At 47.3% G+C, this 15,737-nt stretch overlaps 1 protein-coding gene across 2 annotated transcripts in view; it reads left to right on the top strand.

The window, feature by feature from the left end:
• Positions 1-15,737, top strand: part of ALPK2 (alpha kinase 2) — a 138,211-nt gene that overhangs the window by 90,201 nt on the left and 32,273 nt on the right. For both annotated transcript variants that reach the window (XM_033087439.1, XM_033087438.1), the window contains one exon: positions 11,132-14,492. In XM_033087439.1, the coding sequence (XP_032943330.1) occupies positions 11,132-14,492 (3,361 nt within the window). The remainder of the gene's footprint in view (positions 1-11,131; positions 14,493-15,737) is intronic.

The raw sequence follows: 15,737 nt of genomic DNA, 5'->3' as shown, positions 1-15,737 counted from the left end.
GCAGGAGGGTAAGATTGCAAATTCTGTAAGTTCCCCTTTCTGCTGATGCTGAAAAAATTATCTTTCTGAGTCAGCACAGGTATTTTGATACTGCTTTGCGATTTCGGGCATTTTTGTTCAGTGATGTTTTAAAAACAAGTGCTTTAACATTTACCATCAAACTGGTGATGTCGGGTAGGAAAATAACCATCATGGGAACCGTTGACTCCTTCGTCTTTAAGATTTCTAGTTGGGGTCTATATCTGAGAGCAAGCACAAGCAACTCCCCCGTCACTGCCTCTCCATCCGCAGAGGGAAGGACATCCAGTTCAGGCCTGGGCAGTTCCCTTAGGAACATTCTGAAGTGGCTGACTGCTTACAGGGGCTGGAAGGCTGGGCTCCAGGACACCAGCCTTCACAGGAGCAGGGCAGGGACCAGAAATAGCCCCTTGGTGGTACTGACTTCCACTCTCCCGACAGGCTTTGCTTACCACCGCAACAGGCGTAATTTCCAGAAGAATGTCAGCCTCCCTGTACTTGTCCTGCTGTTAGAATACCATGCCGACTCTCTTCTCAAGTCCACACCACCCAGTGAGGTGACAAAGCTTCACGGGCAGAGAGTTGGTGGCAGACTGGAGACGGTGGGGAGGGAGGGCCAGCAGGACAGGCTGGGGAAAGAAGGGTTGCTATAGCGCGTTGAGGAATGTCCCTCCAAATGTACGTCTACCTGGAACCTCCGCACGCGACCTTATTTGGGGCAGGATGTTTGCAGATGTAATTAGTTAAGGTGAGGCCATGAGTCAAGATGAGGTGAAATGACAAGGAAGTATTCTTCCCTGGAGCCTTCAGAGGGAGCCTGGCCCTGGGATACCTTGATTTCAGACTTCCGGCCTCCAGAACTGAGAGAAGAAATGCGTGTTGTTTTAAGTCACCAGTTTGTGGTCATTTGTTTCCGCAGCCCTAGCAAACTAATACCATTGCCAGTGGTGTGTACAGGGAGGCATCAGAAAAAAAATGTTTGTTTTCTCATTTCTGCCTCCAGGACCTTTTTCCAAAGTGGCGTGGGAGATAGGGCCATCTGCGGGGTGAGAGGTGGAGACCGCGATTAGGGCTGTGCTGAGGAAAGCAAATGGAAAGAAACAGGTGTTGGCCTGGCTTTTGTTTAAACGGGACCATAATTTTTAAATTTGGGCTTTGTTGAGAGAAGTGTTTTCCAAGTTCCTTTCTGCGTATTAGATCAGTCTTATCTCTGGACAATCAGAGAGCAGGAGTGTGTCAGAAAGCAGGAGGGTTTAAACAAGGGTACCCAAGCCTTGAACATCCTCCTCAGAGATGCTGGGACAAAAAGCCTCACAGAGATGGAGTCAGGGCCCAGAAAACACACCCATCCTGACTGCACCCTTGTGTTAGAATAAGCTAAGGGAAACGGTGAGGACAGGAGCTCTTTCCCGGCTTCCCTTTGGGGACATGGGGACCGGACCCCCACCCATCTACCCATGAGGGCAGCTCAGCCACCAGCTGCCGGAGGAGCAGGGTCCTGGTGGGTGGAACTAAAGGCCTGAACATTCCTCTAAGGTCTGTTCAAGTTATTGGATCAGAGGCTGGCTCAGTCAGAGCGACAACTCATTCTCCACTCATTCTCCAAGCCCCTACCTGTGATCGGGAGCTTATGAGCAAGACCAGATCAGTTCCAGAGGAAGAATAAAGAGATTGCATGAACTCATTCGTCCGAGAAGTTATATAGATGTGTGAATTCTCAAACCACCGTAAGTGCAGATATCAGCTAAGCATGTTTTTCCCTTTCCTAGCTCAAATCACTGCGTTGAATCCCAGACATTTTCTTTCCTTCTTGGTTCTCAAAGCATTTCCCCAACAACTTCAGCTTCCCAGAAACTTCTTTGTGAATCATTCTTTTTCCTTCCACCTACAAGGGGAAAGTAGATTTTGATGGCTCCATCAAAGGAGGTCCCTGAATTTCCAGTTGACTCTGCACCATGCTCCTGCCCACATCCTGCCTTTGATGCCCTTCATCTTTCAAGTATAGGTGTGAAACTTAACCCTTCAGTTGCACTTTGTGATTTCACAACTCTGCCCATGGTCAATTGGATATCACCACCTTCGGTGCCTGGTGGTCACGGTACAATTATGCTGATGTCTTCCGGGTAGTATATATTGGAAACCTCAATTGTTAATGGTTAAAACAAGAGATGCTTCTCTCTCTCTACTCAAACAAGAACAGATGGCTTCAGTTTAGATCTAAAGAAGACCAAGGCTAACCAAGCACCAAATTATTAGTGATGAAGAAGAGGTATAGCTTAGTAGAACCCACATATTAACCAAAGCACAGGACTCTCAGGCAATTGTTCAGGTAGGAGATTCGATCAATGTTTCAACAGAGAACTTGATGGAGAATGAGAAGAGAACCAGACTGCAAAGGGGCACAGGCTTCCTATCTATGTTGACACTGGATCAAGAGCAGATTGAACAGGTGTTCACTCATTTGACCTATTTTTTGAGCACCTACTATGTACCTTGCACCAAGATGAGCGTGACTAACCCTGTCCTTCCTCTCGTGGATCTCACTATTCCAAGAACTTTTATTTCTCCTACTGAATGCAGCTGTCTCTGGATCTCATCTAGTAACTGTTCTTGCCGGCGGGGAAACCGTACCCTCCTGGACCTGTACTCTTTAAGGGGATATTTTTGCTTAACCAAACCTGAAGACACGGCTGTCCTCCTACTTCCTAGAAGAGACATATGGCATATTAGCTTGCATTTGCTCCTCATTTTTGATATTGAGCATCCCAAACAGGCGACCTGCCTATATTTATGTTTATAGTCAGATTTTCCAAGTGCCAAATACCATCAGTACTATACACTTTGAAGTCACACTGAACGGGCAAAATAGTAGTGTAGTAACCGTGACAAGCGCTTCCTGTTTCTAAAGTTTACAAGAACTTGCTCTGTACATGGTATTATTGTCAGTGCAGTACGGTAATTGCTACTACCTTGGTTTTGATTTTGCTCACAAATTCTAGAAACGGTGAAGAGAGATGTTGATTTGAAAACGCTCTCCTAGGAACTGGCTAAGGTTTAATTTTTTCCCCTCTTGTTATCCAGTCTGAAGTCTGTAGAGAAGTTTCGGTGTGTAGGAAGTAAACAATACCATGCCATTCACTCATTCCTCAGTTCGTGATCGACAGCAGGGACTCATTCCATGATCCCAGGGCCCGGAAATGGGGATCAACGGGTTCAAGAGGGTCTGGAGGCCCCTGAAATTATATGCAAAATTGTGTGGGTAAAATGAGATTGCCTCGGAAGAAGAAGCTGTAACTTTCTACGGTCCCAAAAAAGGGTTAGCAAAGTTGGGGGCCAGTGGCCACTGGTCTTCCGTTCTGTGGCTGGGATAGCTTGCATTGGCTTGGACTAGGTCTGGGAGCCTCCAGAACTGTTCCGGGCCCCTGTGCTGACACAGTGCGATCTACTTACTTCATAGAGGAGGGAGAAGCAGCGATGGGGGAGGCAGGGCAAGAGCTAGGACTCCAGGGAGTGCTTTCCCCAGGGTGACCTGTTCTCCAGTCCACTGTGTCTTCCCCCGCCCTCTCTCGGGCCCCACTGCCTCGTTCTGGATTGATCTACGTACGGTGACACATCGTGTCCTTTCCCCTAAAAACACTCTTAGTTAATAGACTTAGATCTAGGAGGAGTCAAAGGAAAGCCTGGTTCTAAATGGAAGGTGAGGTTTAAGCCCCATTTCAGTGTTTGTGTTGTTTACATGGGAGCAGGTCTGAGAACACCAGAGCTGTGTGGCCCAAGAGATACTCTCCACCCTCTCACTTTACTGTGGAAGAAACGGCCTCGGAGAGATCCGGTGACTTCTCCAAAGCCACTTGCCATGTGCTAGTGGAGCCAGACAAACCCTGTGTTGTCTGAGGTCCAATCCTTTTTCCATCACCCCACTCCACGTTCCTTTCACCAACTCATCTGAGTCCAGTGTCTTCACAACACAGCAAAAAACCTGAGGATTATTCAGAAAGGCTTGGTGAAACGAAAGAAAAATTGCTGGCCTTCCCAACTCCGCGTTTCTTAGGTTTGCGTATCTCCCGGTCACACTTAAGGAAATCTAGCCCCGCCCCATCTCTCAGCACACTCCGGGATGCAGGAAAATGAAGATGTACACAGGGAAGGAAGATGGATGCTTTTCTGACCCACGGTACGTGGGGTTTCTCACCAAATGGTCTTCTTGTGTGTACGAGTATATATCTCACTCACATGACAAAACCCAAAGTCCCCAAGGTGTACGTGTCTATGCCATTTTACAAACACGACCTGCGTTCATGTATGTACAGCACTAGAGCAGTGTCTGCCGTGTGTTCAGGGCTGTACTGGGCTTCGTGGCTATTGCCGTTACCAGTCGTAATGGAAGTTCTGCTACTTGCCACACCTCACCCAAGATTCACAATGAACACACATAGCTCCTGGCTCATGGTCCAGTGCTCTTTTGCTCACACGGTGTCACCAGGCAGATTCCAGCCCCTTATCCCTGGAAAAGGGTTTTCCTCGTGGAAACCCAGTCTTCTCTCAATAAGAGATCAAATCGGTATTTTACACATGCTACAACTTTCTCAAGAAATCAGGACAGGCTGAAACCAGCTGGCTGAAGATTTCTTGTCTCCCAGGAGGGAATGGTATGAAGATGAGCTGGTCAAATGACAGGGGTGTTCAATATCGGGTTTCAGGATTGGGGACATTAGAGGAGTGTCCTCCACTTTATTATGTGTTACTTTAACATTCAAAACCTTTAAGTGAAGCTCCTTTCTGGGCAACCTGGCGACTCCTAAAAATAAACTCAAGTTCCTGAAATATTTCAGGTTGCCTTTAAGCTTTCTTTGGCTGGGGACTGGGCTGTTTTCAGTTTTGAAGGCCCAGGTGGTATGGATTTGATCTATCGAGAATGACGAATGACCCTCTGATGCTGAGCCGGCAGTGAGGGCTCAGCAGATATTTAGGAAAGGTTAGCTGTGGGCAAGGCTACAGCAGCCCAGGGCATTGGGGAGTGGGGGATGTTCCCATTTAAAGATTCCTGGAACCGCAGGAGCAAATTGATGATGTGTAGACAACCACTGAAGGACACGGCGCTGTTTGTATCTAATCCAGGTGAGGTGGAAAGAACATTCAAAGAACATTTGAAAAGAAACAGGAGTTAGAGAAAGAAAATCATCCCGCGGGAGGGCTTGTTGGCATATGGAAGTGCTGCCCCGCTGAAGCAAGGAGCTAAGTGACTGATTCTCCGGCCCTGGATCCGTCTTCTCCCATTTCCCCATTCTCCCCACCATTCCCCACCCCCGCTGGACTTCATCTAGCCTCAGGCCCTTTTGATCCCTTGGCATTTTGACCAGCCCTTTGCCCTTTGTGACACTGTCCTTCAAACTAATCTCTACCCAAGTTCACCCAGTGCTTCCAGTAAGGCTCCAGGATGAACCTCACATGTCTTTTCCCTTATCCCTCAGCAATATATTTTCCTCCTGTATCCATTAGGACTGCTTTTAGCTGCAGCGAACAGAGTAACCAACTGCTACTGGCCTCAAACAGAAAGACCTCAGGAAGTCTGGAGGTAGCAGGTCGCAGTGTTCTTCCCACGGCTCAAGGATGCCTATAAACTCCCAACTCCTTTCTCTCTGTCTGTCCCACCAGCCACAGTGTGTTGGCTTTTCATTCTTGTGCTGGTTGCCTCAGGCCTGGAAGATGACAGCTGCAGTGCCAGACATCACATCTTCGTTACAGGAAGAAGGAAAGAGGTAGACACAGTGCCCACCATATCCGTGCCTTCTGTAAGGAGAGCAAAGCTCCCCCAGAAGCTGCTTAGTAGAATTTCCCTTCCGTCTTACCTGCCAGAACGGACCCCTTGGCTCTGTCTCACTATGCAGGAGGCTGGGAGAGTATGCAGTTGTCCAGCCTCTTTAGTTGGAAGTAGCAAGGGCAAAAGGGCTTGGGGATGCTGGTGAGTTAGTCAACCAACAGCGTCTACCACATCTGCCCACTCTAATCGGTAGAGATGCTTCCTGAGGCACAGAAATGTTCCAGAATTATCTAAGAATCGATACGTAAAGCATAAGGGTGCAACCTCTGGTTTTTGCACTGCAGGGATCTGGTCCATCACGTGGAAGAAGAAGACTCCGGTGATTTTCCCACTGCTCCTGTGGCAGCATGTTAGGTCCATCCATCTGGCCATTAGCACAACTTGTCGAGAATTGTTACTTATTTTTTCCATGTGCATCTTGTCTCTTCAGCTGGATTACAAGCTATTTAAGAAGAGGGATCTTCTCTCATACCATCTTCTATTGTTAGTGACTCAAATGAGTGTCATGACTTTCTTGGCATCCAGGTCACTCTCATTAATGATGAGATATAACCCTAAACATCCCAGGAGGATGGCAAGGCCACACGCTTTCCATGGGATTCGTGGCAGACACACACAGGAAGCAGAGTTTTTGGAGAGGCCAGTAAATGAAAACAACGTGTTTGCAGAATTGGAGGCATGTTGAATAGAGATGGGGTTGGAAAATGCTGGAAGGGAAGACTGTAAGTTTTCAGGCTCAGTGCTGCTTTCAAAAACAGGTTTGGAAGTGTTACTACATTTGGTTTTCCCTTTCCTCTTTTTGTGTTCATTCACGCGCTTACTCATACAGCAAAATGAATCGAGTCCCTATTATGTCTGAGGTTCTGGAAATCCAGAAATTAAAACAGAATCCCTGCCCTTTGAGCTCGAGGAAGCCGACAAACAAGTGATCATGTGGCATGTAATAGGGACCATTGTAGTCTTCCACCCAAGTGTGTCAGAAGCTCAGAGATTCTGAGTTTAAATTGGAGTTCCCAGCCATCTGGTGAGGTTCGTCTTAACTTCTCTCGTTAGAAAATCTGGAAATGGCTTTCATTAAATGGCTTTAATTGACTATATATCCTGGTTAGGCCATTGACTATGGGACCGTGGGGTGCTTCCTAAGTCTGTACATCAGGGACCTCATGTGCCAGTTCCCAATTTACTGGTTCTCAGCTCGGAGCACAGCCGTCAGTGGCGCTCCATGATAGAATCCCATTAACCATGTCTCTTAAAATAAGCTCGATGTAAAGCTGTGTCAGCAGAGAGTGTTGGAAGGACAGTGCAAGAAGAAGAGAATTCCTGTCATTTTCAGCATCGGGGGCGGTTAGTGATAGGGGTTTGTAGTCATCCCATAGAGCTTGTCCTAGCCATGGGGCCCAGAACATGGTCCATCGGTGACCTTGTGACCTTGGCCTCATGATAAGCTTCCTGCAGCCCTTTCTACCCAGAACCCGGAGCTTGGCATGGTCCGCTTGCTCTGGAGGCCTCTTGTCTGTGTCAACATCCAGACTTCTTCCACACGCCCCTGTGTGGCCTGTATACAACCACCTGTGGCCCTGAATGTCTGGGACTGCCTTTCCCTCTCCCTCCCCCCCCACATGTAACCCACCCAAGCTGAAGGCCTTGGTCTCTGCCTTGCCAGTGCCCTGGAGACCACCTGCTCCCGCCTGCATGAGGAAGGGTGGGCTGTTGCTCACCCAGCAGGTCCAGGTCAGCTCTGGCCTGGCTAAACCAGTGAGTGTCTCTGCTATGTGGTGGCCTGATTACACCTTCTCCAACTAGGTCTGAGCTCCTTCCACGCTGTCCTTCCTTTTGCTCTCCCTCACCTTAGAGCACCATCTTGTTTTCCCTCGACCCTAGTTACTCTTCTATTGCAATGAATAATTTTTGATATTCACCTGCCCTTATTTAACCCACTCCATGGTTTCTATCTTCTGATTGGACCCAGGCTATTCCCCTTATGAGTAAAGGACATGATCGCATAGTATTTCAGATTTGTTTTGCCAATCAAATGAGAAAGCCTACGTAAAGCCCACAGCACACTGCTTTGCTCGTCAGAGTTGCTCAATTTTCTGTTTGCCTTAGCCACTACTTCCTTTTCACAGAGAACAGTGAGTGCTGACAGGATGGTGCCGATATGTGTGTGGTTAGCCTTAGAGGAAGAGACAGAGGGTCAGAGAGGCCAAAGAGATTACTTGGGAGTGTGCATGCAGTGTTGGATTGAGCTGAACCCAGGTGGCCAGTCCTCCAAGTCCACACTCCACACACTATACTGGGCTTCCTCCTAGAGCCCCAAACCCTCCTTCTTTTCACATGAATGAAAACATAACAAAACTTCTTGAGTCTCACCATTCACTCCGTGATGAGAATAGCTAAGCAGCAGGAGAATCATTTGTTGGAGTTCTCTCATAATGCCTTAACTAAGAGATGTTTTAAATGAAAGGCCTGAATTATTTGAAAGGTGTGAGTCTGGTTTCTCTTTCTCTGAGTTGGCTTCTGCATGAGACCAAGGGGCCTGTCCTTAGAACGGGCCTTTAAGCCTTGACAAGTATGTACCAGGCTATTAAAAGCTCCGCTTTGAGAAAACCCCATTGGTTAGTTAAAATCAAATTTATGGAATTTCCCATCAGCAGTGGACTAAGTCTATGGATTGTTGCTTGAACGTATCTTCCAAAAGGCCAGGAGTCTTTGTTATGTTCACTGATGCATCCTCGTGTTTAGAACAGAGCTTGGTATGTCATAGATGCTTAGTCAATGTTTGCCAAGTACATGAATTTACACAGTCAAGGATTCGCCATATTGTTTTTACATGTGGGGCTTCACCAGGCTAATTTAAAGTAGGATTTTATTTTAAAAGGAAGAGAGAGGAGGAGTGAATATACCTTCATAGGAACATGACTATTTTGTAAATCGAGGCTACGATGCTATATTCCAACGACCAAACTCCTCTGAATCAAAGCTTACTTGTCCTGTGTTTTACCCTCTCCAGGTGTTAGTGTCTTCTCCATGTCAGCCTGTAACTCTGCTGATACGGTAGCAAGCAATAGCGCGTGTGTAACATCTCAGTAAGTAACAGTGGCTTTTTAACTTGAGCCCTTTGGAAAAATTTGTCCAGTGCCTGGCAGAGAATTCTGCATATGGCAGCTAATCCATAAATGTCTGCTGGCACTGATGTTATTGTGATGATGGCAAGATCTTAAAATAAAGGACTGACACAGGTAGTAGAAATTCAGGCAGTAGAGGAAGGCTGAAGCGAGGGCCCTGGAGTTTTTGGTTAGACAGTCTCCTGCACATCTCAGATCATGACCAGGCAGCTACCCACACTCTCCGAGCTTAATAGTTCAGTGTATTTGTGCTATAGTTCATTATAAAAAAAAAAAAAACACAAACCTGAACCGAAATAGCAAATAAAATGAACGCTCTGTACAGGTGTCAAAGACCTTCAGGTGTAGAGGTGAAACCATGTACACTTTAAACGCCTCGATACCTTTGTCAAACCTTACTTCTTATTTTCCAGAAATTCTCTTTCTTGTTTTCCCCTTTCCAGTTTAATATGATGAGAAAACGGGCTATCGGCAGAGAGTAAATCTGTTCTCGTTTTAGAAACACCAGGGTGTGAACCAGTACTGCCCCCGCCTACTGTGTACGATTAAGTCCCTTTTAAAATAGAGTTGTCCCAAAGTCAGGAGCAGGTGGGTCCAAACCCTTCCAACTTAGAGCTGGAATGGATGACGTTGGGTAGAGCTGTCTCACCTCGTACACGGTTCATTCACTCCGTGCTTCTTTCAACAAGTGCTTACGGAGCGCTTGTTAGGTGCTAACTGTGACAGGCCTCGAATACAACGTAGAATGGGAGCGATTGCCCTGCAGACGGGCAGCGTGTCTGTATTGCACCCTCATCACCTGGGATTCTCCCTAGTACCTTGGGAGTGTTCCATAAATATTTGTTGAATCGATGAATGGTCCCAGCACTCATGGAGATTATAACTAACACAGGAATTATAGTAAGTTTCTTCTTGTTTAGTTAGTACTTTTATGCCAATGAAATTTGAGTTAAATGGACATCAGGGTAGTTTTAAGGAGAAAATGAGACGTGAATCCCTGCTGGCCGCAAGCATCCTTGGGGTAGTAGGAAGGAGGTGTGGTTATGCTGTTGTCCTGTTTGCCACTGGACGTGTGTAAAGGGATTGGTGAGTCTCACCTGTGGGTGATGGAAACAAGCCTCAGGTCTCTGGAGCTGCCCTGTGCACAGGAACATTTCAGCTTTTCTTTGTCGAACACTGGGGGAGAGACTGTCTCCTCCCGTCTTTAAGCCCAGTTATCGGTTTCTGCACATTTGAATGTGGCTGCTCCAAAGCAGGAGTCCTGGAGGCAAAGATGGCAATGCTAGTCCAAAATGAGCAGCAATTCCCTTCTCCTTAGCTGGGCACAAAGTTGATAGGCATTAAAATAATCGGTGAGCTAAAAATCTCAAGAGACAAGAATTTAGTCAAAGTTTGGTGCTTGCTTAAACAATATCCAATATCACAAAACATTCAAATGGTACCACGATAGGTTCCTTCCTTCCTCCCTTTCTCCTTCCTTCCCTCTCCCTGTCTGTCTCTTTCCCTAAACTTAAATAGTCCTGGGTTCACCTGTCACAAGACATCTGTTTTAAAGTGAGGGTGGCATTTCGAGATTTTATAACTGTCCCGGAGCAGAAATGATTGGCAGTGCTGATGGCCAATCATAATCCTATTACTTCATTAGAGGTGGCCTCAAAGGATGTGCCTCTCTGTTCTTCAGTAACATTGTTAACCATCAAGCTGTCATATCTGGGGATGAAGATAACTCTATGCTACTTTATAAGCACTGCATTTTTCATTTGTTATGATCATGGGAAATTCATCTTTCTGGAAAGGTCTTATGGCTTACAAGCTCTTATGGCTTACTTGATCAAAATAGTTAACATTCCATTTATTTCCCTCTTTTTTCCTGAGAGAGAGAAAAAAAAAATCATTCAATGATGATTCTCAGGAACTTCTTTGCTTACAATGGGCAATTTGACCAATGGTCCCCTGGAACATACAGTTGCTTAAATTTGCATTTCTCCAGGAAATCTCTAATAGCTGGAGCGAGTGTGGGGATTAATGTTCAGATTTCAATCATTCCTATTGCTCTTCTTGTCTATTATTACAGTCATCAAGGATTAACACTCTTTAGATTGCAGTTATGTCCTATTGTGCGCTCTTCCAGAAACAATTCTATTAATATCACTTTTCATCTTCCTAGGTGCACATTCAGGAAACAGCCGGGGAGAGAATCCTTCTGAGCCAGATGCCAGCTTTCTCAGAGCCTGCCAGGGAAGAGTCTGCATTTACTGGGACCACAACAAATTCCTTCCCCAACTTAGGAGAGATCAATGAGGAAAATGCATCACTGGCCCAACATCTGGAGATAGAAAGCTGTATTCAAGGCCCACAGCATGAAGAAAACCAAGACAGAGAAGACAATGCACCTGGACATTCCTGGGAAGACCAGGGACAAGAGCTGAGCCTCCCAGACGCTGATCATGCGGATACATGTCCCTGTGAGCTGGCAATGCATCTCCCCGAAGTGGGCAGCACTGACTCCAGAGAGCCTGAGGCTCTCTCTGTTGCTTCCCCTGGTCCTGCAAATATTGTCCCCACCTTGGGAACTGTATGTGATGGGACAAGAAGCAGAGAAGCAGCATGTGTGGTGGAGCATTTTGAAGCAGGTGACCAAGGAACATGTGAAACCATGGATTCTCCTGTTCGAGCCCCAGTAGATAAATACTTGCCTCAAGAAATTTGCTCCGTGGACTCAGAGCTGGTAGAACGTCAAAGTGAAGTATCCGATTTATGTTCTCCTGATGACAAAACACTGGACGTTCCTTTTCAAGCACAAGCTTCTGAGCCTCCACAGTCTGCATGCGTGAGCAACAATGACAGAAACTCGGTCACCTTCCCTCCTATCAGTACCTTCCCCTGTAACATGTCACAAAACGCCGGTGAAGGTGCCACAGGGGGAAATCCAGCCGAGGTAGAGGATTCTAGCTCCATACTGGCCTCCAGAGGACAGGCTAGCCAGGAGGGGCTGAGACCTGGCATCTCGGGAGGTCTTGAGGAACGACAGCCTCTGTCTCCCGAGAAGAACTCTTCGGTGCAATTTGAAAAAGGAGGTGACGATAGCCCCTGTACCAGTGCCCCGGATACCTCAGACACATCAGCCAGCCATAGTTCAACTGTGAAGTTTCCTCAAGAGATGTCAACCACATTAATTGATAATCTTGAGGTGACCAGGGAGAGTGGGGACACACCCACTGTTACCATTGCCACCCAAGTCTACCCAGCCAAATACCTGCCTGTTTCAATTGCAGAGAACAGCCATGCAGAGAGCCCTGAGCAGAGCTCACCTCAGGTACCAGATGAAAATGTTTTTCAACTTTCCAGTGGACCATTGGGTCATATTTTAAATGGTTCTACCATTGAATCTCCAAAAGATCTCCTTTGCATGGCTCCCAGTGGACCAGGAGTCCCAGTCTGTGTCCTCCCGCTCTCAGAGGGAGAAGCTTTCTATAGCAATTCCCCGCTTCACATTGATAACCAGCCTGGAGATAAGAGCTGCACCATGGACAGAGTAGATGATAGGAACCTTGAAGAGAATTTCCAAGAAAAAGGAAGTGAAACAACAGAGAGAGTCCAGCAGGAGAACCTGCCCCACGAGGGTTCTCTTTCTGAAGCTAGTTTCCAAGAAAGTTGGCTTACGACATCCGCTGGTCAAGGGGACATCAACCCAGGACCCTTAGACCATGCGTCACCAAACTCTGGAGAAGAAAGAGGGCAGAAGTCAGGCCTGGGAACCAGCGTGTCCCTGGTGGCTAAAGCTACTGTGGCAGATGACAGTCAGGCTGTGAGCAGAGATCTACTGCTCTCTAATATCCCCCCAGAGGAACCCAGACAGAGCGGACCAGGACATTGGGAAGCAGGCAACAAACTGAAGATTATAACTCTAGAGGCTTCTGTTTCAGAAGTCTGGCCATCAAGACAACTGACAGATTCTGAGTGCAAGGAGTCAGAAGCTGGTGCTGTGATTCCTGATGGGGTCTGGGCTGTATCTAATGTTCCAAAGGCAGGTGCTGCTGGGCCAGAGCTGGACCTCTCTGAAACAGCAGCACTGGCTCATAGTCCTCAGGCTGGGTCTGGCTCAGCCCTTGCTAATAACAGAAAAATCCGCTGTAGACAATGGAGTAGTCTTTCTTCCCAGTATTTGAACCAACCCAGATTCCTGGAGTCGTCTGTGGACCCTGTAGATGAGAAGGAATTATGTGTCACGGATCTGCCATCAGAGGCTCCTGAAACTAGAGGGCAGGAAAACGTTAGCAATGTGAGTCAAAACCAAGAAGCAAACCACCTCAGTGTGGCTCACCCTACCTTCTTTAAACAGTTTCTGACCTTCCCTAAAATCCTCGAGTCCTCTGTAGACCCCATCGATGAAACGGGTGTGGTGGAGTGGAAGGCGGAAACACAGGAGCCTTCTGAAGCCACTCTAGGGGTCATCAGAGAGGAGACTACATTGAATGATGGCCACTTGGGCCGGAGCGTGGACGTCCGACCTGCCATCTGGCCAGTCCCATGCCCCCAGCAAAGTGGGGGGACCATTTCAAGTGAAAACAGCATCAACAGAAACCAAGAAGCCAGTGACAGAGGGGAGGCTGGTCCACGTCAACACAACAAAGCAAAAGTGGACATCCAAGCTGCCATTTCCCAAGTCCCGTGTCCTGACAGAGGTGGGGAGACAATTCCAAGTGGGGACAGCAGAAGTCAAGTACAAGAAGGCCACGGGAGCAGCTCAGGGGAGGCTGAACAAAGGAAAGAGCATGAAGCAGATTTTCTTTTCCCCACTTCCCCTCCTTCTAGCTGCCTCGCAATGACTCCTGCGTCTGTTGGAGTTGACACTCACAACGCCACAGGTCAAATTCCTGGTGTCTCTGAGAACGACTTAGTGGAGCCCAGAAACCCTCAATGTGCGTTTTCTGACTCAGAGGAGAGGGGAGCTATCATGAGTAAGTGTGGGAAACACTTGTGTTCTCCCAGTGGTCTTCCTCAATCACCTTTTGCTTTATCTCCTGAGGGAAACATCACAAACTTTTCAATCAGCCACAAAAGTGAGGCACCTGAAACAGAGGAGCCCCAAAATAGGGAAACCAAACCCACAAGTGCATCTGGCTCCCCGGCAGTCACTTTGGCGTTCATTTCAGGAGAATGTGCATCAGAGACAGCTCCTAAGACACTACAGGGCCCAGGTCAACCCGGTGCCACCCTGGGCCATGGGAGAAAGTCAGGCGAGCAGAGCCTCACTTACATGGCAGCCCAGACTGGCAGATCCCCAGTGGCTGCATCAGAGGAAGTCAAGAAGAAGCAGGAAATCATAGGAAGTGGATATTTAGCTGAGGGAGTAAAGAAGAAAATCCTGTCCAAGGTGGCTGCCCTGAGGCTGAGATTGGAAGAGAAGGAAAACGCCAGAAAGAACTCCGGCTTTCTTAAAAAGATTCCTAAACTCGAAACATCCGTATCACACACAGATGAGAAAAAAGACCCCAAGAAGCCACCTTGCAAAAGAGAAGGAAAAGGTGAGGCTCTGTGGCATTCTGTTAAAAATGTGGGTTTGTCGACCAGATGTGAAGTTCTCGTGTCCTCCTGAGTCCTGTGCAATTAAGGTGGGTGTAGACCAGGTGGGCACAGATGCTATGTGACCAAATGGTTCGGCACATAGGTCGGCCCGTGGTTTTCAAATTCCAACGGCCCCTGAATCACCGGGAGGACTTGCTGAAACACTGCTGGCTCCACCTCCAGGGTTTCTGATTCCACATGTGGGCTCGAGAAACTGCATTTCTAACAAGTTCCCAGGTAATCTGGGGGGAGAACCACCGATACTGGCTGCCTATTGGTATGTTTAATCGAAGGAGCGTGATTAAGATTCCCTTCTGTTTAATTATCCTTTAAAAAATATTTTTAAAAGATAAACAGAAGCATTAATCAGTGTAGCTAATTAGTATAATTAAATAGACCACACGCTAAGTAGGATTTCCAGAAAGAAACATTTAGGTACAATTTGGGCGTCTCCTCTTGAATCATTGATTTTCAGTAAAAAGGGCTTCATTGAACATTGAGTTTCCTTCCAAATTTGAACCTAAAGTTTCCTTCCAACTCACCCTCCCGTTTATGTGAGTCTAAAGTGCCCTGGGGTCTCTGCTCCAGGGTGCAGACCCCTTGAGGCTCAGAGTCCTGGTAATTGCAGTCTCTTCTGCTTTGCCCAGGAAATCACTTCAACCCCCATTTCTGTCCCATAACCTGACTTTTAGCGTCTTTTATGTCATGTTTTAGCCCCTTCCCACGAAACCTGATAGAAGTCAGAAGAGAAGATATTGAAGCAAGTGAAGGCGCTTGCGGGGACTGGAGCAGAGAACTCTGCCCACCACCCACCCCACCCCCCCCCAGCTCCAGGGGAGGGTGTTTCCCTCTTAGTGGAGTCCTCAGACTTGGAGGCTGTGGCTTGTCCCCCGTCCACATCCCATGGGCCCTCAGCCCTGCTACAGAAAGAGTTAAAGACCAAACTGCCTTCGGAAGACTTTGGAGGGATCCAACCAGGTTATTAATACACACTTTTTAAAGCACCTTTAAAGACAATGAAGCAATGCTTTAAAAGATCTCTAAAGAGGGTTCCCACCAGAGGTGAACAGTCTATTTGGAAGTTTTGTCCATGGTTATTCAAGTTACCCTTGAGAAAAAAGACTTGATCTCAGCTGCCACACGGCCTCCGTGAGCACAAAGAATGGCAAAGATGAGGGGTGCAGCATTCTGGGCGGGGCGGTGCT

The sequence above is a fragment of the Rhinolophus ferrumequinum genome, chromosome 19, assembly GCF_004115265.2.
Source record: "Rhinolophus ferrumequinum isolate MPI-CBG mRhiFer1 chromosome 19, mRhiFer1_v1.p, whole genome shotgun sequence".
Classification (NCBI taxonomy): domain Eukaryota; kingdom Metazoa; phylum Chordata; class Mammalia; order Chiroptera; family Rhinolophidae; genus Rhinolophus; species Rhinolophus ferrumequinum.
This window is presented reverse-complemented; position numbering and strand designations above follow the sequence as displayed.